Genomic DNA, 25,110 nt, shown 5'->3' with positions numbered 1-25,110 from the left:
TTATGAACTAAGGGCTGGCTACAATTTTCTTTTTTTATTTCCTTTACTCTTCACTAATATGCAATAAAATTGAGATTTGTGGTTGTAATGAGTTAAAATGTATGATTATTTTTACACAGCATTTAAATCAGAAACTTTTCTGCTCACCTGCTGTCATAAACATGTCAATGTTATTAACAGGAAACTGGTAGGGATAGGCTCAGTTACATTTTTGAGGTTGTTGTCTTGATGAATATTTAATAAATTTCCCTTCTTGGTGTTTTTGCTTTGATCTGTGGCTTGGCAGGCGTGTGGTCTGGTGAAGAACTTGGCTCTGATGACACACATCACCACCGACATGGAGGACGGGCCCATCATCAAACTGGCCTTCAACCTCGGGGTGGAGGACGTCAACCTGCTGTGTGGAGAGGAGCTCTCCTACCCGAGCGTCTTCCTGGTTTTTCTGAACGGTAAAACTTCCACTGAGTAACTTACTGAACCAATAAAGACGTGCTGAACAAACTCCAGTTGCTGTTGCTTTAGATCCTCTGAAAAGAACCTCTAATCCTGCCAGTTTTGAATGCATTGCTTATGAACATAAAGCAAATTCATTCCTGTTTCATTTAGAGGATGTCATTTTGTGTTTTGCAGGGACACTGATAAGTCTTTAATTTCATGGCAGCAGTAGGTGTTATTCTTGTGTCAAAACCTGGCCCTTTAATTACTGTATTTGTTTGTCTTCGCTCTGATAACTGTCGAATTATATTAGCTGCCATACTGTTTAATTAGTTAGTAGCAGCAGGTGTCAAAGCCCTTCAGAGTGCGTTCCCTCACAGAGGCAGAGCACAGTCCCTCCTCTGTTCTCCACTCGTTTGTCTGTCAGAACTGATATGAACCAACCCCAGCAGGCAGCCGGAGCTCTTCTTTCTCCTTGATTCCAGGCTCAGAGCATGTTGCCATAAAACAGGACTCCTACTTTTCCTCTACAGCTAAAATTTTAGAGTAAAAGTCATCTCTCATTTCCTTCTGCTTTGCTTCCAAGCAAGCAAATTTCAGGGTTTCGCATTTTTTAAAGTGGTCTTGATCAATATTTCTACAGGCTTTTGAGAGGTCCTCACATTTTAACCTGAGCATATAATTTGTTTTCATAAAAGTTAAGTAAAGAACATTTTAAAGAGGGTTTACTAGGGTCCTGTGCCAAATAAACTATTTATCCTAATTTCTTTAGTTGTATATTTGAAAGATACTGAAATTAACATTTAGGAAGTTATCTTTTGTGTAAAGAGCTGTTAGCTGAAAACTTTGCACATAGTTGATGATCAACTAAAGCTGTGGATCCCGACCTCTTTTACTGAAAGCCCCCCTTCCTGCACCCACTCATCGTGTCCTCCAGCAGCCTAAGCCTATAGCAGCATAACTACAGAGATAGTTTCAGTTCAGATTATTTAGTTAAACGGCGCTTATTTACAGCAATGTCGTCTCAAAGCACCCCACAAAGGGTCCCACTGATGGTCATTGTTATACTAAAAACCACAAGGATTGGGATACCTCTCTCTGTCAGACTGATTATAACCATTGGAAAAGAGAGGGGGCCATACAAGTAGCAGAAATGGAGGGTGTGTTTGCTCCTCAACCATAACTGAGCCGGTTTAGGCTAAACCTGACTCCCCCTTACTCCATCCAACAGGGAGGGAGGAAGGCTCCCTCCCTGATAACCTAAGCCACTCGAACTATAAACTTTATCAAAAAGGAAAGTTTTAAGCCAAGCCTTAAAAGTAGACAGGGTGTCTGCCTCACGGACCAAAACCGGGAGCTGGTTCTACAGGAGAAGAGCCTGATAACTAAAGGATCTGCCTCCCATTCTACTTCTAGAAACTCTAAGAACCACCAGTAAACCTGCAGTCTGAGAACGAAGTGCTCTGTTAGGAACATATGGAACAATCAAAGTGATCATTAAGGGCTTTATATGTGAGGAGGATAATTTTAAATTATATTCTGGATTTAACAGGGAGCCAATGAAGGGAAGCTAAAATAGGAGAAATATGATCTCTCTTTTTAATTTTCATCAGAACTCTTGCTGCAGCATTTTGAATCAGCTGAAGGCTTTTAACTGCATTTTGTGGACATCCTGATAGTAAAGAATTACAATAGTCCAACCTTGAAGTAACAAATGCATGGACTAGTTTTTCAGCGTCACTCCTGGATAGGATATTTCTAATTTTGACAATGTTCCGGAGGTGAAAGAAGTAAATCCTAGAAACCTGTTTAATATGGGATTTAAATGACATGTCCTGGTCAAAAATAACACCAAAGGTTTTTACTTTATTACCAGAGGTCAATTTAATGCCATCCAGGTTAAGTGATTGACTAAGCAGTTTCTGTTTTAAAGACTCCGGTCCAAAGATGACAACTTGTCTTGTCTGAATTTAGAAGCAGAAAATTTAAAGTCATCCAAGTTTTTATGTCTTCAAGACATGCTTGTAGTCTATCTAACTGGTTGGGCTCATCAGGAGTTATGGATAAGTAAAGCTGAGTATCATCAGCGTAAGAGTGAAAATTTATGCTATGCTGCCTGATAATTTTACCTATTGGAAGCATACATATAGTAAAGAGAATTGGCCCAAGTACTGAACCCTGTGGTACTCCACAATTAACCCTGGAGTTTAAAGATGATTTATCATTTACATGAACACACTGGAATCTGTCAGACAGATAAGATTTAAACCAGCTTAGCGCTGTTCCCCTGATCCCTACAGCATATTCCAGCCTTTCTAAGAGAATATTGTGATCGACTGTATCAAATGCAGCTCTGAGATCTAAGAGGACAAGTACAGACACAAGTCCATTATCTGAGGCCATAAGAATACCATTAGTGACTTTCAGTAGAGCTGTTTCAGTGCTATGATGAGCTCTGAAGCCTGACTGAAACTCTTCAAACAGGTCATTGCTGTTTAAATGCTCACACATTTGATTAGCAACTATTTTCTCAAGAATTTTAGATAAGAATGGAAGATTGGATATAGGTCTGTAATTTTTCAAGTCATCTTGATCAAGCGAAGGTTTCTTAAGTAAAGGTTTAATTACAGCTAACTTAAAAGCCTGTGGTACATATCCATTTACTAAAAACAGATTAATCATATCTAAAATGGGGCTGGTAATCAGAGGGAACACTTCCTTAAATAATTTGGTTGGGATTGGGTCTAACATACAAGTTGAAGGTTTAGATGAAGCTAATATTTCTGATAACTTAGGAAGCTTCACAGGATCAAAACAGTTCAAACACAGATCAAGTTCTACAGTTATTTCCAATGTTGTCTCACTTGCTGAGGATGAAGTAATCATCTTCGGGAGTATGTCAAAGATTTTATTTTTAATAGAATCAATTTTATTGAAGAAGAATCCCATAAAGTCATGGCTGCTACGAGCTAAGGGAATGGATGGCTCAACAGAGCTACGACTCTGTGTAAGTTTAGCAACTGTACTAAAGAGAAACCTAGGATTATTCTTGTTTTCTTCTATTAATGATGAGAAATAAGCTGTTCTGGCTTGGCAAAGTGTCTTTTTATACAATAGTAGGCTATTTTTCCAGATTAAATAGGAATCCTCTAGGCGTGTAGAGCGCCATTTTCTCTCCAATTTTCTAACATTGTGCTTTAAAGTACGCAGATCTAAATTAAACCAAGGAGCCTGCCTCCTATTAGTGATTACCTTCTTTTTCAAGGGGGCTGCATTGTCTAATGCATCACGCAATGATGAAGAAACACTATGAACAAGAGAATCAATTTGTGAAAGGGCAGAAACAGAATTATTGCACTCCACTGTGCTTTTCAGTGATAATGAGGAAATTAAAAGTGGAACAGATTCTTTAAAAGTTGTTACCGCATTGTATCTGTATTTAACACTAAATCAGATAAAAGGTCTGAAAACTGATCTAAAAATTGAGAGTAACGGTACAAGACAACAAACAGAAGTGGTTTTAGTGCTTTGCAATTTGGATGAGGAAAACTAAGGATTAAATATTCAAAAGAGTTGTAGCTATTGATTGGTCCGGGACTAATCAATAAATCGGATTGAAAGATGGTTGCTACTCCTCCTCACCCAGTATATATCGAGGAATGTAAAAATTTAAATAATTAGTAGGAGTTGACTCATTTATGGTAACATAATCCTCTTGCTGCAGCCAGATTTCTGTGAGGCAAAATAAATCAATCTGATTGTCACAAATCAGGTCACTAACTAGCAATGTCTTTGAAGAGAGAGATCTTATATTCAGTAAGCCACATTTAATTGTTTTACTTTTCTTTTCGGTCTGAGTTGTGTTTATTTTTATGAGATTTTCCTGATTTCCTCCTTTTAGATTATTTTTTAACCTATTAAATTTTGGCCGTGGGCGAGACACTGTCTTAACAGGGTAATGGGTGGGTAGCAGTACTGAAGCTGCAGAGAGGAGTGTTAAACTACGACCCTGCTTCCTGGTCTGAAAGGGGCTCAAAATAAGGGGAACTAAGGAGGTGAAATCTCATAATCTGAGAATGATTTTGTGTGAAAATGTAATTAACATGTTTTGTATAGCCTATAGACCTATCCCAAATGTTTTAAAGAAGTATAATAGGCCACCTTTAAGAAGCAGGCTTCATGTAAACTCAGTAAAATGAAATCTAACTTCTTGCAACATCATGTTGCAAAAGAGGACAGATTCTCTTTCTTTCACGCATGTCTTGAAATGTAGTAGAAAATAGTTCCCTTTTTTAAAAAGCTTCTCACCCATCTGTGCCTCTGGCGTCATACAGATACCATAGATATGTATTATATTTAGGTATGCATGATGTCAAGACTTTATATTTCTTAGGATGAGATGTTAATGTGCTTCATTTTGTTACATTGTAAAAGGACTATACAGTCGTTTGGATTTGGTTTTGCAATTTTTGATCCAAACAATCACAAAAACAGTGTAATTTCAACATTATTTGGCCACATTTCTCTTTGCAAGTACACTCTTATCCTGTTCTCAAATCTTGACCAAAATATTAGGATTTGTTTTTTCCCATAATCGAACAGCGCTACTTCTGGAACAACATTTTATTCCATAATGTCTGATGGGATACCTTTAATTTGTCTTTTGTCAAATTAAACGGCTATGAAACTAACATGTAACTGCCTTCTGTGCACCTTCCTATCTTACCTCCACAGGTAACATTCTGGGCGTCATCAGAGACCATCGTAAACTGGTCAACACCTTCAGACTCATGCGGAGGGCAGGTTTCATCAATGAGTTTGTGTCCATCTCCACCAACATGACCGACCGCTGCGTCTACATCTCGTCTGATGGAGGACGACTCTGTAGGTGCGGAAGTGTAGAAGAAACAAACACCTAAATCTGGAAAATGATCGTTTCATAAAACAGTGCAACAAGTACATCAGAAGTGAATGATCAAAGGTTATGTAAAACTTGTTATAGATCATCCACGCTATTTGTTGTTCTGTTTCATCGCAGGCCGTACATCATTGTGAAGAAAGGACAGCCGATGGTAAATAAGAAACACATTGAGGATCTGTCTCAGGGCTACAGGTGAGTCAGGAGAAGGGACGGGTTAGGCTAAGCATTATGTTCATGGCATATTTCGGCCCTGCTCAGCCCCGATGGGCAAGAACAAAGAAAGCCAGTAGCAAGGCTGGAAAAACCAGTTATCGAGATTGTCCCAAAATGGGCTGAGTTCAGAGAAATCCCTTTTTAATACTTTATTTGTTCTTATCCTATAAATGAAAGGATAACATATACAGTTTCAATTCTAGACACAAAGCTCAGTGAGGGTGGTTTACAACATTGCTGTTATCTGAAATATTCATTTAAATTTTTATGTTAAAAGACTTTTTTGGTTACACGTAGAGACAAAGATTTGACTGAATTTAACAATCTCCAGTAATTAAATTTAGGTTATTTATATATTACCAATCCACAACAAATTTGTAAGGACTTGTAACCAGTCTTAACCCAGCCTAGCTGATTGCATCTGGTCACGTTGCGGCAAACCCTACTCTTAAACAAAAATACAGGTCCTTCTCAAAATATTAGCATATTGTGATAAAGTTCATTATTTTCCATAATGTCATGATGAAAATTTAACATTCATATATTTTAGATTCATTGCACACTAACTGAAATATTACAGGTCTTTTATTGTCTTAATACGGATGATTTTGGCATACAGCTCATGAAAACCCAAAATTCCTATCTCACAAAATTAGCATATTTCATCCGACCAATAAAAGAAAAGTGTTTTTAATACAAAAAACGTCAACCTTCAAATAATCATGTACAGTTATGCACTCAATACTTGGTCGGGAATCCTTTGGCAGAAATGACTGCTTCAATGCGGCGTGGCATGGAGGCAATCAGCCTGTGGCACTGCTGAGGTCTTATGGAGGCCCAGGATGCTTCGATAGCGGCCTTTAGCTCATCCAGAGTGTTGGGTCTTGAGTCTCTCAACGTTCTCTTCACAACATCCCACAGATTCTCTATGGGGTTCAGGTCAAGAGAGTTGGCAGGCCAATTGAGCACAGTAATACCATGGTCAGTAAACCATTTACCAGTGGTTTTGGCACTGTGAGCAGGTGCCAGGTCGTGCTGAAAAATGAAATCTTCATCTCCATAAAGCTTTTCAGCAGATGGAAGCATGAAGTGCTCCAAAATCTCCTGATAGCTAGCTGCATTGACCCTGCCCTTGATAAAACACAGTGGACCAACACCAGCAGCTGACACGGCACCCCAGACCATCACTGACTGTGGATACTTGACACTGGACCTCTGGCATTTCCTTCTCCCCAGTCTTCCTCCAGACTCTGGCACCTTGATTTCCGAATGACATGCAGAATTTGCTTTCATCCGAAAAAGGTACTTTGGACCACTGAGCAACAGTCCAGTGCTGCTTCTCTGTAGCCCAGGTCAGGCGCTTCTGCCGCTGTTTCTGGTTCAAAAGTGGCTTGACCTGGGGAATGCGGCACCTGTAGCCCATTTCCTGCATACGCCTGTGCACGGTGGCTCTGGATGTTTCTACTCCAGACTCAGTCCACTGCTTCCGCAGGTCCCCGAAGGTCTGGAATCGGCCCTTCTCCACAATCTTCCTCAGGGTCCGGTCACCTCTTCTTGTTGTGCAGCGTTTTCTGCCACACTTTTTCCTTCCCACAGACTTCCCACTGAGGTGCCTTGATACAGCACTCTGGGAACAGCCTATTTGTTCAGAAATGTCTTTCTGTGTCTTACCCTCTTGCTTGAGGGTGTCAATAGTGGCCTTCTGGACAGCAGTCAGGTCGGCAGTCTTACCCATGATTGGGGTTTTGAGTGATGAACCAGGCTGGGAGTTTTAAAGGCCTCAGGAATCTTTTGCAGGTGTTTAGAGTTAACTCGTTGATTCAGATGATTAGGTTCATAGCTCGTTTAGAGACCCTTTTAATGATATGCTAATTTTGTGAGATAGGAATTTTGGGTTTTCATGAGCTGTATGCCTAAATCATCCGTATTAAGACAATAAAAGACCTGAAATATTTCAGTTAGTGTGCAATGAATCTAAAATATATGAATGTTAAATTTTCATCATTACATTATAGAAAATAATGAACTTTATCACAATATGCTAATATTTTGAGAAGGACCTGTATAGTGACCGTGGAAAGGAACCGCTCCCTCTTAACAAGGAAGAAACCTCCAGCAGCCTAATCCTGAAGCAGCATAACTACATAGATTGCTCAGGATATCCTAAACCACTGTAGCTATGGGCTTAATCAAAAAGCAACGTTTTAGCCTCAGGCTGTGGACGGGTTCCACAGAAGAGGAGCTTCATAAGTGAGAGAAGTGCTGCAGCATTCTGTATCATCTAAAGGCTTTTCTAAAATGTTTGTGTCTTTTCTGATAATTGCTTTGAAATAAAAATGCAAAGAAAGATGTCCTAGAAACCTTTTTTGAGAAGGGATTCAAAGGATATGTCTTTATCAAAGATAACATCAAGTTATTTACAGTAGGTCTGGAGTCAAAGATAAAGAAGAGTTTAGAGGTTCTGGTGCAAAGATGACAGCTTCTGTTGTGAATCTTAGTTAAAAAAGCAGAAAATTAAGTCAACCAGAGATTTAGTAGACTTATGTTGAAACAAATATAGCTGAATATCCCCAACATAAAGTAGCAGTGTTCTACTAATTTTACCAAATGAAAGCATATATATAAAATAAAAATAACTTGTCCAAGCACTGGACCCTGTGGTACTCCACAACTAACTGTCGCACAAGAATGATTTATCTAAAATAAACTTTAATATAAAAAGGATTTAAACCAACCTAGCGCTCTTAGCTTGATCTCTACAGCGTGTTCAAGCCTTCATCAAGAAATATTGAGTCATCCCTCATTTTGCTGTATTTTGCTTCTACTTGCCAGACTTTTTTGATTAAGTTTTGAACTTTTTTTAAAACTTTGGTTATTTTTCATTCTTGGTTTCTGCAAATAACTTTGCATAATTTTAACCCAGAACATTCGAGGACTTTCTGCACGAAGGCCTTGTGGAGTACCTGGATGTGAACGAGGAGAATGACTGTCAGATCGCCCTTTATGAACACATGATTAGCAAGTACGTGGAACATGACACAGATAAAATGTTAAAAAATACCCTCCTGGGCTATATCAGTTACTGCATGTGTGTTCTCTTTATTTCTTCAGAGACACGACACACTTGGAGATTGAACCCTTCACGTTGCTTGGAGTATGTGCGGGCCTCATTCCCTACCCCCACCACAACCAGTCACCCAGGAACACATACCAGTGCGCTATGGGCAAGCAGGCCATGGGTAAGAAGCCTCTGCTGAGCTGGTACTCCAAGGTTCCTACACTATCTGGAAGAGTTAATTATTTGATTTCAGTATTTTCCACGTCTGGATTAGTATAGGAAAAAAATATTTGATTTTCCTGACTTTCTGTATTCCCAATCCCTCTGTAAAAACGGTTGTCCTTACTTCTTTCCTTTGTCCATTGTGTTCTTCCTTCCTTCATCCTTCCTTCATTACTTCCTTTTTGCTTCCTTGTATTTTTTCTTCCTTTTATTCCTTTGTTTCTTCTTCTACCCTGATGGGGTGACTGTGGCCCAGGTGGTAGGAGTTCCACCTGTAAACGTTGGGTTACGGTTCGAACACCCATTCTATCAGTCTCAGTCGTTGTGTCCTTGGGCAAGACACTTCCGAGGGTTCGGTGGCACCGATTGTATGGCAGCTTCACTTCTGTCAATCAGCCCCAGGGCAGTTGTGGCTACAATGTAGCTCACCACTGTCGGTGTATGAATGGGTGGAAGACTGATTGTAGTGTAAAGCGCTTTGGGGTCTCTGGGGACTTGATAAAGAGCTATACAAGTGCAGGGAATTTACCATTACCATTTACCCTCATGTCCTTCCGTCCTTCTTTCCATTCTGTCATGTCCTTCTTTTCCTACTCGTATCTTTATTTTATTCCTTCCTTGCGTGCTTCCTTCCTTCCTCATGCCTTTCCTTCTTTCCTTAAATCCTACCTTATTTTCTTTTCCTTATGTCCTTGTTTCTTTCCTTCATTTCTTCCTTGTCCTACCTTTTTTTTTGTCCTGTCTTTTACCTTTTCCTTTCTTGCTTGTTTTCCTGTTTTCCTTCCTTGTTTTTCTTCTTTCCTTTCTCCTCTGTCCTTTTTTTTCTACAGCAGTCAGACTTGTTGACTGCTGTAGAAATATTTGTCTTGAATTTGTCGGTATGTTGTCAATTTTCTATTTCTAAATTAACTTAAAGGACTGAAAACTATAGAAAGTTAAGTCTGGAGAAGTCTGGAACTTTTATATAAAAATGTTGAGGAATACTTGTAGTCTTGTATTGTTCAGCTGCACTTTATATACGCAAAGACTCACACTAGCAGGATTTTATTCTCCCATGAACATTATTCTCAGTCTTAAGTCTGCAAATTTTAAGGTTTTATTTGCATGAGTTGAAAATGAAATGTACAAAAAGGACATTAGAATAACAAACAGTGTGGATACAAGCAGTCTGCTGGTTCTTCTCCCCCAAAACTCTGCTCCTGCAGGACTTCGTGTCAGAATACATTTGTATGTGTGATTGAGTGTTTGTCGAATGTGTGTGTGTGTTGGTCAGAGTGTGTATGCACGCGGACATCAAACATGGGGCGCTTGCGTAGGTTCTCCATTATGTTGTGTGTGCGGAGGCCCTTTCCCTGCCAGTCACTCAGAGTGTCATTAGCAATTCATTGTGTCTGCTCAGGCTGTGCTCAGGGGGTCAGTGTGCTCAGCTGCAAAAGCCTACAGAGTGTGCACCCGAAGCTCCTTGGTAACCGAAATTTCCCCAAACAGTACGACTAACGTTCGTAAGAGCTGAAGTCACACCCCACCTTCCCTCCTCTTCTTCATTGCTTCACCTCTGTCCGTCCATCCCTGCCCTCCCCCCATCTTTACAAAAACACTGACTGGAACTATATTTGGCCCAATATCCTCTGTGTTGTCTGTTTTGTGTGGACAGCCCTTTACATGTGCAAATCTGGTTGTGTGGCCTTAGCCTATTATAACCGACTCTGTGCTTGTAGGGTGATTGTGCAGTAATAGCATCTGACAAATGTCAAGGCTTCCAGGGAGGCCAGGCTTGACGCCATAACTCTTCCTGCAAGCTCTTTAGACACAGTGTTAACCAGGCACAGCATAACAGGAGAGGTTTAGAGCTCCCGTACTGTGAAAAAGTGCTAAATAACCACTTCTTTATGTTTGGTGTCCAAGGAACAAAATGTTTCTTTTATAGCCATTTTTAAGGATTTTCTTTGGAACGTTTAATAGTGAAAGTAAGAGCATTTCCACACGTGCAATGCAAAGGGAACTCAAGGGATTGGGACTGAACAGCTGTGTAGCCTTAAGAAAACTACTAATCAGTGAGGCTAACAAGAAAAAATGGTTCAATTTTCTAGGGAGCATAAAGATTGGACTCTGGAGCAATGGAAGAAGGTCATATGGTCTGATGAGTTCAGATTTACCCTGTTGCAGAATGATGGGCCCATCAGGGTAAGAAGAGAGGCAGGTGAAGTGATGCACCCATCATGCATCTGGGGTTGCTGCAGGTGGTCAGGTCTGGGTTCAGCAACAGTATGTGTTCAAAGAATGAGGTCAGCTGACTACCTGAATATACTGAATGACCAGGTTATTCCATCAATGGATTTTTTTCTTCCCTAATGGGACGGGCATATTCCAAGATGACAATGCCAGGATTCATCGCACTCCAATTGTGAAAGAGTGGTTCGGGTAACATGAGACATCATTCTCTCACATGGATTGGCCACCACAGAGTCCAGACCTTAACCCCATTGAGGATCTTTGGGATGTGCTGGAGAAGGCTTTGTGCAGCGGTCAGGCTCAACCATCATCAATGCAAGGTCTTGGTGAAACATTAATGCAACACTGGGTGAAAATAAATCTTGTGACAAAACAATATCACGCGAATGTGTGCTGTAATCAAAGCTAAAGGCTGTCCAACGAAATATTAGAGTGTGTGACCTTTGGCAACTTTTTTTTTGGCCAGGCAGAATTTATAGGAACCCTGAACTATTGTTTAAGACTACAAAATAATCGGACTCCTTTGGCGGCATACAATAGAGATGATGTACTCTTAGATCCTAAAGCGAATATTTTAGCTAGCTTTTTAAACTGGTTTTCCGCTCTCTCCTTTCAGGAACTATTGGCTACAACCAGAGGAACCGCATCGATACACTGATGTACCTGCTGGTGTATCCTCAGAGGCCAATGGTCAAAACGAAAACCATCGAGCTGATTGACTTTGAGAAGCTGCCAGCGGGTCAGAACGCCACCGTGGCTGTGATGAGTTACAGCGGCTATGATATCGAGGATGCTCTGGTCCTCAACAAAGCCTCGCTGGACAGAGGTGAGACCTTCTGCCCTCAAACTGCTGTCGATTTTTCTTATAATCCATTAAAGCTTTTACTCAATTCAAAGTAAACTTCAAGTGCCAGTAGAAATCCGAATCAGTGAGGCTGAATGTTTTTTCCTTTCAGGATTTGGTCGCTGCCTTGTCTATAAAAATGCAAAATGCACACTGAGGCGTTACACCAATCAGACCTTTGACAAGGTGATGGGGCCCATGCTGGATGCTGCTACTCGTAAACCCGTATGGAGGCACAGCATCCTTGACGCTGACGGCATCTGCTCCCCTGGTGAGTACCAGCAGGTCTGCAGGAGGCCTGGCTTTTTCTTCTGTCTAACCCGCTACTTTGATTTTACAGATATATAAAGCCGTAGGATGTTAAAGTTATTTATTCAAATATTGTTACTATTGTAACATAATGGAGATGCAGACGTATAAATCTGTGATCAAGAGATGGATCTAGTGATTTAAATGAATTCTTTCAGTAGTTTAGGAAACCTTAGAGAGAAAAAACTGCAATTAATTTGTATTATTTAATTTAGATTCATTTCACTTACAGTACACTTATTAAGCACCAACAACATATTGTAGTTAAATTTTGAAAGATGTGAAACAAAAAAGCCTTTTATTCTTGAACAAATGCTGAACACAATAACTGATAAACTTGATGTAATTAAATAAGTGCAGTCAGAAGTTTATCATGGGCATATATTTGCTCAACTTTTAGTAATCAAGGGATAGCAAATTTGACATACATTCTCAAATATTCATATATAGCCCTAATAATATTAGATAAATCTCTTAGCTAGTAAACTGCACCTCCACCGCATGTTTTTGTAGCCTTCAACAAGTCACTGCCTTAAATCTGGCTGGATATTTGTCCTCTATTCTTGGCAGATTTACTAGCGTTAACTTTAAAAATAGTTCATTAATTCTCAGTGCAGTTAAGATCAGCGCCTTCAAATTAAACCAATGTGTATTTGGGATCATTATCCTGTTTCCAAGTTTAGGAGGTAGTCTTCATTCTTCATTGTTCTGCCCACTTTGTGCAACCACCAATACTATTGGCAGTGAAATTGCACCAACAGCATGATGCTGCCACCACCACGCTTGATATTTTGTACAGCGTTCTTTTCCATCATACCCTTTCTATGGTTTAAAGTATTAAGATGCCAGGAAAAGTACAACACCGCCCCTCCCCCATCTGTTGCTGGCCTTAAAATTTATAATTTTTCTCTGCATACAAAAAAGATAAATTTGGCTGTTAAGAAATATTTGTCACAAACCACAGTGGATGTGTAGAAACTAAGGAAGCACCACTCATCAATCTAATTGAGCGCTGCAGGCTGTACTGGAACCGGAAGGCAAGCTAATATCAGCTTGTTGTTTGCGTCGATAAATAAAAAAACGGAGCAAAACTGCTGCTACATGTAGTGAGTTTTGTTTTGCTTAGTTCTGTGTAAGAATAGAAATAGCTACCAATATATGTTGGTGATCACTATAGCTGTTTTTAAATGAATGCAGTTACTGTAGGTCACGTTATACATTTATGCTTTAAATACAGTGAAACAGTGGTGGTTTTACTATCCATGCCTGCTGCAATCCACAAGGTTTGATGTTTTTGTACCCAAGGTGTTGCAAAAAAAGGTGTAAAAAGTTTTAGATTCTTGAGCTGGACAATAAGCGACTCCTAACAGCAGAAATTTCACTAAAATCTAGTTGAATCTAGACTTGATCAATATTTCAAAGATTAAAATAGGAACGTTTGTGTCCAGTGTGTGTTGGATGCATCTTTTAACACTGTTTGATTAATTCTGTGATGCTCAGGTGAGAAGGTGGAGAACAAGCAGGTACTGGTGAACAAATCAATGCCAACTGTCACTCAGACGCCACTGGAGGGCAGTGCCCAGCCGGGTCAGCCACAGTACAAAGACGTGCCCATCAGGTGAGAGTCTTTCAGCCTCTTCTGCTCTTTGGTTCAGCTTCTTAGTGTAGAAATGTGGGAAAGAAATCATGGTGATTGTTTTTGTCTGCAGCTATAAGGGCTCAACAGACTCTTACATCGAGAGAGTCATGATCTCATCCAACGCTGAAGATGCCTTCCTTATCAAGATCCTGCTGAGGCAGACGAGGAGACCAGAGATAGGAGATAAATTCAGCAGTCGACACGGACAGAAAGGTTAATATAGATATATAACATATAATAACATACAACCCCAAGTCCAATGCAGTTGGGACGTTGTGTAAAATGTAAATAAAAACAGATAACATTGGTTTTTAATGTTCAAACTAATAAACGTTATAGTCTTTTGCAAATATTTACTCATTTTGAATTTGATGCTTGCAACACGTTCCAACAAAGCTGAGACAGGGCAGTGTTTACCACTGTTCCATCACCTTTCCTTTACCAACACTCAATAAATGTGTGGGAGCTGAGGACACTAATTGCTGAAGCTTTGTAGGGGAATTTTTTTTCTCATTCTTGCTTCATGATTAACTTCAATTGCTTAATGGTCTCTGTTGTCTTATTTTGTGCTACATAATGCTCCACACATTTTCAATGTGAGACAGGTCTGGACTGCAGGCAGGTCAGTCTAGTACCCACAATATTTCACTACAAAGCCACGCTGTTGTAACATGTGCAGAATGTGGCTTGGTAGAGTTTTAACTTGAGCTTGTAGATGTAGTGATCAACTGTGTTAACTAATAATGGTTTCCTGAAGTGTTTCTGAGCCCACATGGTAATATCTGTCACAGAATGATGTCAGTTCTTAATGCAGTGACTCCTGAGGGATCAAAGGTCACAGGCATTCAATGCTGGTTCTCGGCCTTGCTGCTTACATGCAGAGATTCCTCCTGATTCTCTGAATCTTTTGATGATATCATGGACTGTAAATGATGAAATCCATAAATTCCTGGCAATTCTGAGTTGAGAAATGTTGTTTTTAAACTGCTGGACTATTTACTCACACAGTTGTTCACAAAGTGGTGAACTTTGACCCATCCTTGCTTGTGAACAACTGAGCCTTTCAGGGATGCTCCTTTAAAACCCAATCATGACCCTCACCTGTTTCCAATTAACTTGTTCACCTGTGGAAAGGCCCAAACAGGTGTTTTTTTTAACCTTCCTCAACCTTCCCAGTCTTTTGTTGACCATGTTCCAGCTTTTTTTGGAACATGTTGCAAGCATCAAATTCAAAATTAGTGAATATTTACATAAAAACAATAAAGTTTATCAGTTTGAACATTAAATATCTTGTATTTGTGGTGTATTCAGTTGCATACAGGTTGAACAGGATTAGCAAATCACTGTGTTCTGTTTTTATTTACGTTTTACACAACGTCCCAACTTCATATGAATAAGGATTGTATAATATAATATATAACATTATTCATCACTTCCCTATGAAATGAGAACAACTATAAGACCTCTGCTTAGGAGCAGTTGTTGAGTCCTGTCCGTCCATCCTTGCTTTTTCTTCTCTGGTACTTCATACATTCATTTTATTGACTGAGCTGTAAAATCTCAAGATTATTGTGGTATTTTGTATCCAAAATGTGGGAGAAGCTTCTCTTCGGCTAGAAAAACACAAGATTACACTGAAATCACACTAAATACAGATGATTCAGATTTGAGAGATTAAAAAACTGAATTTCGGTAAGTAAATTCAACAGTGGTCAGAGAGGTTAATATATTAAAATAATACAATTTTAAGAAAAATTGTAGGTCATGTCTGCAGAAGAAAGCTTGCTGAGACCACTACCGGCAGCATAGCTGTCACTTCCCCTCGTCCTCATCTTTCAAGAGCTCTTTTCTATTAATTGGCTCTTTGTCCTGTGCCAGACTATGCAAATTTATTACACCCCAGCAGTATTCTGTGGGGGGAAAAAGTGTTTACAACCTTCATTGTTTTGCAGCACCTCCCCTATAGAGGGCTGGTATGATGTTTTAATCAAGAAGCTAACTGGCGCCATGCATAATTTACTCTCTTCATTAGCGCGGTGGGCACTGGGCGGTCAGCTCGGGACGGGACAATGGCTTCCGTCCCAGATAATGACGAGGACAGGGGTCGCCTTGGGGTTAGCTGGTGGAGGAATGAAGGGGAAACATCCAGATGTGTAACTGTGAACAGCTGGGACTGAGTTGCATCTCCACTGAGGTGCTTTCATCTGCTTTGGTCTGTTAGTCTGTTAAAAGGAACAATCTTGCCATAGTTGGACTAGAGTTTATTTAATTTACAATAATTAAGAACTCCCACAATTTCAATAAATCAACAGCATGGACCTTGTTGCACTTGTTGAATTTAATAAAAATCTGATAAAGAAATGAATGCTTTGATGCATAACTGGTGATTATCTTTTAATTTCTTCATATCATGTCAAAGAGCTTCCTCTGCTGAAGGTCAGACCTCATAGGAAGTTGGAGTCAACTTTTATTTTCAAGAACATGTTTTTAGTTTTCAAACTTTATTCCTTATTCTGTTTTTTAAAAGGAAAACGGAATATTTCCATAGATTTATTTTAAAGTTATATGTTTTTTTTTTTTCTTTGACCAGAAGTTAAAAGTTTTTTAACCATCAGTGAATAAGACATAAATGCATATAAATCAATAGAAGATAATTCTCTGTCGGGGGTTTAACTGGCTTCTGTTTGTTTTAGAGAGCAAGAAGCTTTTTAAATCTGAACGTCTTGCTGCTTTAAGGTGACATCCAACCATAGAATTACAAATAATTTAACTAGAGATGCAACAGATCAGATTGGACAGTTTTTCCTTGGATGAACTCTGATTTGTTTTGTTCAGGTCAAATAGTGAAAACTGAATGGAAATCCCTAATTATTAAATGAATGAAACCCTTTTTCTCTTAATACACCAACAACATGCTATTTTTGGTGTTTATTAATAAGCAGCTAAATGCTTTGATAAATGAGGATAAGTCCTTCATTTTCTGTTGGACTCAAAATTACTGCAGCAAACTTTTTCTTTTTTCCTTAGAAGGAAAAAAAAAACAAGCAGGTCAGACATCAAAGAAAGCCGAAAATTGGTATCGGCCAGGAAAAGGCCTGATTGGTGCATTGATTATTGAAATAGAATCTTTGACTAAATGCTAAATACACTCAAAGATTTAATTGAAAGTGGATTTAGTTTTCAGTGTTGGCTACTCCTACATCCTGGTTGGCAGAATAGGTTAATTATTTACCGGTCACACACACACACACACACACACACACACACACAGCTGTGGAGGTGGAGGAGGTGCAGGGTTGTCAGTATTAGGGGCCCATTGTGCGAGCCGTCAGTGTGGAGCTGTATGAGTCGTGATGGAGGGTCCTGGACCCTTGCTGTTGTCTTGCTTTTCTCTGCTGATTTCATGCCTCCTTTATCATTCACTTTCACACAAAACAAACAACACCGAAGATGTCTGCTGTTTTAACCACTCTGTGTGTGTGTGATTCTGTTGTTCTGTGTTGTTCCTCCAACTTTTTCTACATCTTTCTCCTTGATCCTGATTTTTGGCCTTTTCATTTTGCTCCTACTCCCTTTTCTTTCTTCCGTCCTTTAGATTTTTGTCTCTTTTCACCGTCTTCCTGCTGTTGGATGACTTTCCACCAACTTGCTGCACTTGTTCCCGGTCCACATCCTGTTGCCACATCCTGCACGGCATCAGCAGTCAGCCGAGTCGCTCTGCTTAATAACAAATTTTTCCCACGTGCATCGCTTCAGTTTCTCCTCCCCAGTTGATCCCCTCCACTTCCTCAGAGTTAAAGTGAAAGTCATGGCCGTGTATACCTGCTCTCTCCGGCCAGCTAAGCACCTTCTCCACTTCCTGCCCCGGCTTCTCTTTCTCTTTTTTTTTTTATTTTCATTTGCAAATGGGGCAACAATCTGTTTACCCTGGCCAGGCAAGAGTGCTTCAGCCCCCTCGGCAAACATTTGCGCTTGCACTTAAACCCCTGGCTACCGGGGAGCTTGTCCCCACATCAGGCGAGTCAAAAGAGGACCTTGTCTTTCCACGAGTATGGAAATGTCCTTCTCTGCTGGAGGCTCCATAAAGAGCTTCCAGCACAAATATGGGATTTGCTGGACGTTTAACATTTTAAGCATCAATATTTTGGTTTATGACTTATTTCCTGGGAACTAGGCATGGTCTGGTGTAATATGAGTAAAAATAGTTACTGTACTTACACAATAACTTGAATGAAAAAATGTAACTAAATCTAAAGTTTTTATGCAAAACAGAAAAACAAATATCCCTACTGCTGCTCCAACTTATCATTAATTACAATTATAACGATGCAATAGCTCTTGACACATAAACTTTAACAGGACACGTTTCACAAAATGACCCCGGCGGTGGCTCAGGGGTAAAACGCGCAACCCCTGACGCAGCCCGTCGCAGGTTCAAATCTTGACCCAGGTGACCTTTGCTGCATGTCTTTTCTCCCTCTCCACCAATTTCCTGTCAGTTTACCGTTAAAGAATGGGAACATATAAAGGCCACTAGTGCCAAAAAATATTTAAAGATAAAAAAAATAAAAAATGTATTCTTTATGCAGGTCTGGATAAGCTTGCTTTCACTATGTTTGTATACATATCTGCATGTTTGTTAATGCTTCCAGAATATTTATTTCATTTTGTAAAGGACAAAAGTTAGAATTTATGTAAATGTGTTTTTACTTGAGGTGTATTTAAAAGACAAATTTTAACTTTAATTTACAGTCTTTAACTGGACCTGTGGTTTTCTCATTATTGTACAAATTCACATTTATAACCTGTTTCTAGGGGCCAGCAGATCTCTGCAGAAAATCTTTCAGATGTTTTCTACTCAGATGTCCAGACCTAATCAGCTACAACTGACTGTTGATTGGCAACAAAGGAAACTTAAAATACATATTGGTCATAAAAAGTCTGATGAGTGCGTCACAAAAGTGCTCAACAAAGAAGAACTCATAACCAACCTTCAGAACATAAAATCATCCAAAAAAAACAAATTTTATTTTTAAAAGTTTCAGAAAACCAAACGCAGAAAGAAGTTTTAGGAAATGCAGCAAAAATAAAACGATCAAATTGTTAAATCAATGGAAGCAAAAAAACTGAATACAAATATGAATTCTGTCCCTTTTTAAAGTGTCGTCTTTGGTTTCTACATTTAGCAGTTCTCTGTCTTTGAGTCTGTGAATATTTTCGTCTTTGTCAGGGTTGGTTGAGCAGCTTCTGTGTGTGTTTCAGGTGTTTGTGGCCTCATTGTCCCTCAGGAGGACATGCCGTTCTGTGACACGGGGATCTGTCCGGATATCATCATGAATCCCCACGGATATCCTTCCAGAATGACGGTACGACTCCCGTTTTTCTGGCAAACAGACTGTTTGGTTCCACATTATGATTTTTGTATTTTCAGCATAATAAGGTGCTAAATTGTTTTATCCCTAAAGCGTACAGGCATTTAAAAAATGCCTAATTTATTATAATATATAGACAAATCGTATTTTTCTGAAGCAATGACTTAAATGCTCAGTTTTTTTGCGGATTAGTTTTTGTTCTCGTTATTTTTCCTGTTTTAGTACAAGGTGTTAATTCAACAGCAGATTCACGACTGTTTTTTATAGTTTGGACCTGAAAGTTCAGCTTAAACCTCTGTGTTGCTTCTCCCGAGACAAAGCCCTCATAATCTGCGGTCCTCTTCACTCCGGTTTATCGTTGGCTTCCAGAACACACGTCCATTGACGCCGTTAAGCAGCAATCTTGCTCTTTACAAACAAATATTTGTTGCTCCGGAGACGGGTGCCAGCAAAGCCACTGCCTCTGGTAGCGTGTGGATGTAGGTTTTTTTTGTTTTTTTTATCAAACACGCCCAGCAAATCAGAACTGAAGAATGGTGCTGAAGGTGGACAACATGAAAACTTGCCCTCCTTTCTGGCTGGTGTAAAAACCTGATGAATCTTTACTGCTGACGTTGTGTGTGTGTGTGTGTGTGTGTGTGTGTGCTGACCGTCGTTGCCTCGGAGAAGGCTCAGAAATGTTCGGCTCTGGAGGATGTTTCTGTGGCCTGAGAGTGATACGAGGGTAGGTGTTTGCCTTTATGTGTCAGGGTCAGGGGTCTTCAGGGTCCAGCCTCACAGGAATTGTTGAAATCAGTCATCCTTGGAGGGATGTCCCCTCCCTGAGGGAGCGTGGGGGGTACATGTGTAATCTAATTTCACCAGCAATAATCACCACTTTGTGTCGGAGGTGGATGTAAATCCGCAAAAATATTTATCTTATCAGAGTTTTGTTTTTCCGGGTTTGAACAGGTCGGAAAGTTGATAGAACTGCTGGCTGGGAAGGCGGGAGTCCTGGACGGACGGTTTCACTACGGGACAGCCTTCGGAGGCAGCAAAGTGAAGGACGTGTGTGAGGACCTGATCCGTTACGGGTACAACTACCGGGGCAAGGACTACGTCACCTCAGGGATCACGGGGTAACAAAACACAGCTCCAGTGAGATGTCTACAGTCTCCTTCATGGGCTTGAAGGTCGTCATTATTTTGGCCTTTTAATGATTTATTTGAACTGTTCTTTGTCAGGTTAGAATGATTATAAAACATTCAACTTCAATGAATGAGAAACAAAAATTAGGTTTGAATGTGTCTAATCCAAACAGGGTCAAATATATTCATGCACCCCATTCATACTTTGTGAAATGTCCCTTAGCAAGTTGCATCGTCAGGTTTCTGATATACGATCATGTGAAAAAATCTGGACACCTCGTTAAATATTCAGTTCTTTATTAAGAAATTTTCACATGGTGATGTTTAATTTCATTTATAATTTTTTCATCTATCGTCTTTTCCGCTTGTCCAAGCAGGATCGCAGGGGAGCTGGTGCTAATCTCCAGCGGTCAATGGGCGAGAGGCGGGGTAAACCCTGGACAGCCCATCACAGGGCAACACAGGGGCACACAACCAGCCATGCAAATACAAACACACACAAGCTTTCTGAACCAAGAGTCAAAACTTTCTACGCTAATAAACCATCCTGTATTGTAGCGCCCTTAGATGTAATCAATCAATGTATTTCTGCCTTTTGTCCTCAGAGAACCTCTGGAGGCGTACATCTACTTCGGACCAGTCTACTACCAGAAGCTAAAGCACATGGTCCTTGATAAGATGCACGCCAGAGCCCGTGGCCCCAGAGCCGTCCTCACCAGGTGAAAAGTGAAATACTCACTGAGACACAAATTAATAAATGTCTTTCTCTTCATTAAGTCTGATCTCTGCTTGCTTGCAGACTTTTAAAGGACATTCAAAACATTATTTCTGTGAATCTGTTGAGGAAGGTATATGCACCGTTTGCTCTAATATGTTTTCTGAACTCTCCTCTTCCACCAACAGGCAGCCTACAGAGGGTCGCTCCCGGGATGGAGGTCTGCGACTAGGAGAGATGGAACGTGACTGCTTGATCGGCTACGGAGCGAGCATGTTGCTGCTGGAGCGTCTGATGATCTCCAGCGATGCCTTCGAGGTGGACGTGTGCGGACAGTGCGGCCTGCTGGGATACTCCGGGTGGTGAGTTGTAGCAACAGATCTCAGGGGGCTTCAGTAGGGTAAAGCGTGAGTAGTTTCACGAGGTTTTTACAGATGAATTTTGGGTCATCCTCACAAGCAAGGCTGTGTTTAAACAAGAATGATGGAAATAGGGGAAATTAAGCAGAGAGGGGTGTTATTTTGTACAAAGTAAAACATGCAGTGGCAACTTATCTGCCTACAGCGATCAAACCGCAGCCGATGAAATGGCCAAGCAGGTAGACAGACGGACTGAACACAGCTAGGCTGTAGAGAGAGGCCACCAATGTTAGATGCAGAGACATCAATCCTGACCGCGGTACCAAGATATCAGAGACTGATTTTATCCAAAGATCAAGCAAACTCCTGGGAGAAAGTAAGCGACATGCTAACTCAGCCGTCTGTTTAACAGCTGCCTCCACCCTACAGGAATGCTGACCATAAAACGAACTCCACAGCGGTTTAATATACCACAGTAATCCCAGTGCAGTGTACTCAGGCTCAGCAGATTATAATCCACATCAGGACAGTCAGATTCGGTGAGCCAGTCTTTGGAAAATGACACTTTATTAACGAGCCCAACACACTGTAGCAAATATTTACAATAAAATGAGCATTTGGAGACTTTAGGAGACCTTTAGAGATGTCTGTGTCTGCAGGCTGGGTGAACGTAAAGGGACGCCAACATGCACAAAAGGCCTAAACCAGGAAGACCTGGGTTGGAAAGATGAAAGAACAACAATGAATTTACTGATGTTGTGTAATGGCTTTGTGACAAGTAAATTAACTATCATGATTTTTGTTTTTCCAGTCATATCATTATTGACACATAAACCATTATTATAGTCTTATATCAGTTTCCCTAAATAAAACCAAGGCTATAACTAACAGCAGCTGGCATTTTCTAATCAGTTTGAACAATTTGTGTCAAGAAGAGTTGACATTTTAGAAGTATGTTGCCTTTCTTAAGACATGAACTATGTTATGTTTCAAACTCTTTTATTACCTCGAAATAAATTATTTTAATTCCAAAGTAAAGCAGTAACACTCAGGTAAAGCTGACGTTTGCCCCTGTAAACACTGGTAACAGTGTTGTTGTGCAAAGATTCATCAGTATTCAGTTTGACTTCAGCATCAATGTTACAGTGGTTGGTAGCAGTAATAGTTGTCATATTGTTCATCCTTTTCTCTCCAACAAACTCAGAATCTCTTCTGTATTAAATTATGTCTGTTAGGAGACATCAGCCGCTTAAACACGTAATGCACCCAGCATTTAGACTGTTGTTGTTGTGATTTTATTATCAGAGGGGATACCGTAAGCCTTTTTATTTAGCTCCATGGAGATCGGTAGGCAACTTGAGGTTAGGTGCCTTGCCCAGGGGCACATCAACATGTGGCAGGAGGAAGCCGGAATCGACCCCACATTAGATTGCAAGAGGACTACTCATCCCACTGAACTGCAGTCGCCTCATGTTTACTCATCATGGGTCTTTTCCAGTGCTTAACCAAGGCTGGCGCTAGAGCCGTTTATCAACTGGTTTGCAGAAGAACCAGTTTCCTTTTCCACCACCTGAGAACCGAGTCGGTACATCATTATAAACATTCATTCAGGTTTTTTCACAAAGGCTTGTAGTGCATGGAAGGCAGTTGAAGTACACATTATCACATTATTTATCCGTGCAGACCGAAGCCCTAATATCACCACCATGATTCACTAACGCCGTTTTAAAGAAGCTGTGCTTGTGAACTCTTCAGTCCTGGTCAGCTGATCTCTTACCAGCAGCTGGAAAACTTGAGTAATACACAGTTTTTAGAGCAAGACGTGAAGATGTTAAGATCGGCCGTGTTAAAGGACTCTGTTTATGGATTCAGTGGAAGGTAATCCGTGAAGGCAGCCAGTCTGACATGTTATGACTGATGAAGCACCTGTTTGTTTTAAATTTGACATATCAAAAACTAAACTCTACTCAGAAGTTTCTAAACATTAGCTGCTGGTCAACATGAGCCTCCGCGGTTCTTTCTTCAGGCCCGGCAGCAAACTACTGCTGGGTCAGCACCAGTTTTTCAGGGCCACATCTAGAGTCTCGGTAGAAACACAACGAACTGGTGCTTAATAAGCTTCAATTAAGCTCTGGAACCAGTTTGGGTGGAAAAGGCAAGGACCTAATGGTTCCCAGGACCAGAACTAACTAAGGAAAGACAGCAGTTCTTTTATTATATTCTTAAATTATAGTTTCATTTCGATCTTATGATTTGTTAGAATTTTTATTTGTTTATTTAATCGAGGACAATGTACAGAAAAACGTTAAATTCTTATAATAAAGTACAGATGCCCTGCACTAGATTCTAGCTTCTTGACTAACCTCCATCTGGCAGGAAAGACGGCAAAGAAAATCAAGATAAATAAGCTGTTGGTACAGAAACAAGGTAAAAATTACTTAAGGTTAAATAGATAAAACATCCCGTTTTCCAATCTAATATTACAAAACTTACACACAATGTTAATCATAAAATACATAAACATTAATCCAAGTAAAACATATCTTAAAAAGAAAACATGATCACATAATTGGTGTCTTAAAAACCACGTTCTTGATGTGTAGTTTGTTTAAGTGAGTAAAGGAGCTTGTTCCATTCTTTTATGCATTTATAAGAAAAATCGTATTGTCCGAAAGCAGTTTTATGTTTAGGGTTGCTACGTTCCCATCCGGTTGTTTCTCGACCTGGTTTCTCTGTTCATCTGGTCTGAAACAAATGGCTTGAAAGGTGGAAGGATTTATAAAACTAAACGCTCATCAGCAACAGTGATTGTTTTCAAAACTTAACATCTTATATTTTATGTATTTTTTTTTACTTTATTGTACCTCTTTGAGCTATGTGAATAAATATTGCTGTACAAATAAACCTCACCTTCTTGCCTGTGTGCATTATGGGTTGTGCTAAAGTGGCCCAATAAGCTTAGCTGAAGGGAAAACTCATTAATTTATGCAGTAAAATCTCCTGATAACATGATATTCTCAGTATAAAACTAATAACAAATTTTTATTAATAATGATAATATGAAAGAATAGTTGATGTATTTGTTTTATTTTCTAAAGAAAGAAAACATATTTGAACCTTGAAAGGCCGCAGATATTTAGTTTTTTGCAATAGTAAAACTATTAGCATTCTGCCCTGTTTTTTTCATACTGATTTTAACAGTGTACCTTTTATTTGGCATGTTGCTAAAGCTCTTCAGAGTGTAATTTTAAAGCCACCAGTAACGACCAATCGTTGAGCTGTCTGTTTCTGGTTTCCAGGTGCCACTACTGTAAGTCTTCCTGCCACGTCTCCTCCCTGAGGATCCCATACGCCTGCAAGCTGCTCTTCCAGGAGCTGCAGTCCATGAACATCATCCCTCGACTCAAACTGTCGCGCTACAACGAGTGAGCAGAGGCAGGGACAGAACCGCAGTCAGAGTGAGTGAAGGGTTTAGACTGGGGCAGTTTAAATGATGAGGCTCCGGAGCAGATTTGATGAGGGAAAGATGTGTGAGGAGAGAGAGATGGACTGAAGACAGACAGGACTGTAAAGTTTGAAGCTTGGTTGTTTGGCTTTTCATTTGTGTTAATGCCTCATCAGCATTTGATGGGATTGTGTACATAATAAATGCAAAACAAATGTT

The 25,110-nt window shown here is 40.0% G+C and overlaps 1 protein-coding gene across 1 annotated transcript in view; it reads left to right on the top strand.

Annotated features, from left to right (window-relative positions):
- Window positions 1-25,110, top strand: part of polr3b (polymerase (RNA) III (DNA directed) polypeptide B) — a 41,799-nt gene extending 16,689 nt beyond the window's left edge. Inside the window, exons 15-28 of the mRNA XM_047354465.1 lie at window positions 287-449; window positions 5,170-5,323; window positions 5,474-5,548; window positions 8,493-8,591; window positions 8,681-8,808; window positions 11,698-11,907; window positions 12,038-12,196; window positions 13,735-13,852; window positions 13,944-14,086; window positions 19,136-19,239; window positions 20,197-20,363; window positions 20,978-21,091; window positions 21,276-21,449; window positions 24,746-25,110. Coding sequence (XP_047210421.1) covers window positions 287-449; window positions 5,170-5,323; window positions 5,474-5,548; window positions 8,493-8,591; window positions 8,681-8,808; window positions 11,698-11,907; window positions 12,038-12,196; window positions 13,735-13,852; window positions 13,944-14,086; window positions 19,136-19,239; window positions 20,197-20,363; window positions 20,978-21,091; window positions 21,276-21,449; window positions 24,746-24,875 — 1,938 coding nt within the window. The 3' untranslated portion in view covers window positions 24,876-25,110. The remainder of the gene's footprint in view (window positions 1-286; window positions 450-5,169; window positions 5,324-5,473; window positions 5,549-8,492; window positions 8,592-8,680; window positions 8,809-11,697; window positions 11,908-12,037; window positions 12,197-13,734; window positions 13,853-13,943; window positions 14,087-19,135; window positions 19,240-20,196; window positions 20,364-20,977; window positions 21,092-21,275; window positions 21,450-24,745) is intronic.

The sequence above is a fragment of the Girardinichthys multiradiatus genome, chromosome 2 (genome assembly GCF_021462225.1).
Source record: "Girardinichthys multiradiatus isolate DD_20200921_A chromosome 2, DD_fGirMul_XY1, whole genome shotgun sequence".
In the NCBI taxonomy this organism is placed as follows: Eukaryota; Metazoa; Chordata; class Actinopteri; order Cyprinodontiformes; family Goodeidae; genus Girardinichthys; species Girardinichthys multiradiatus.
The sequence above is the reverse complement of the archived record's forward strand: the minus strand, read 5'-3'. Positions and strand labels throughout refer to the sequence as shown.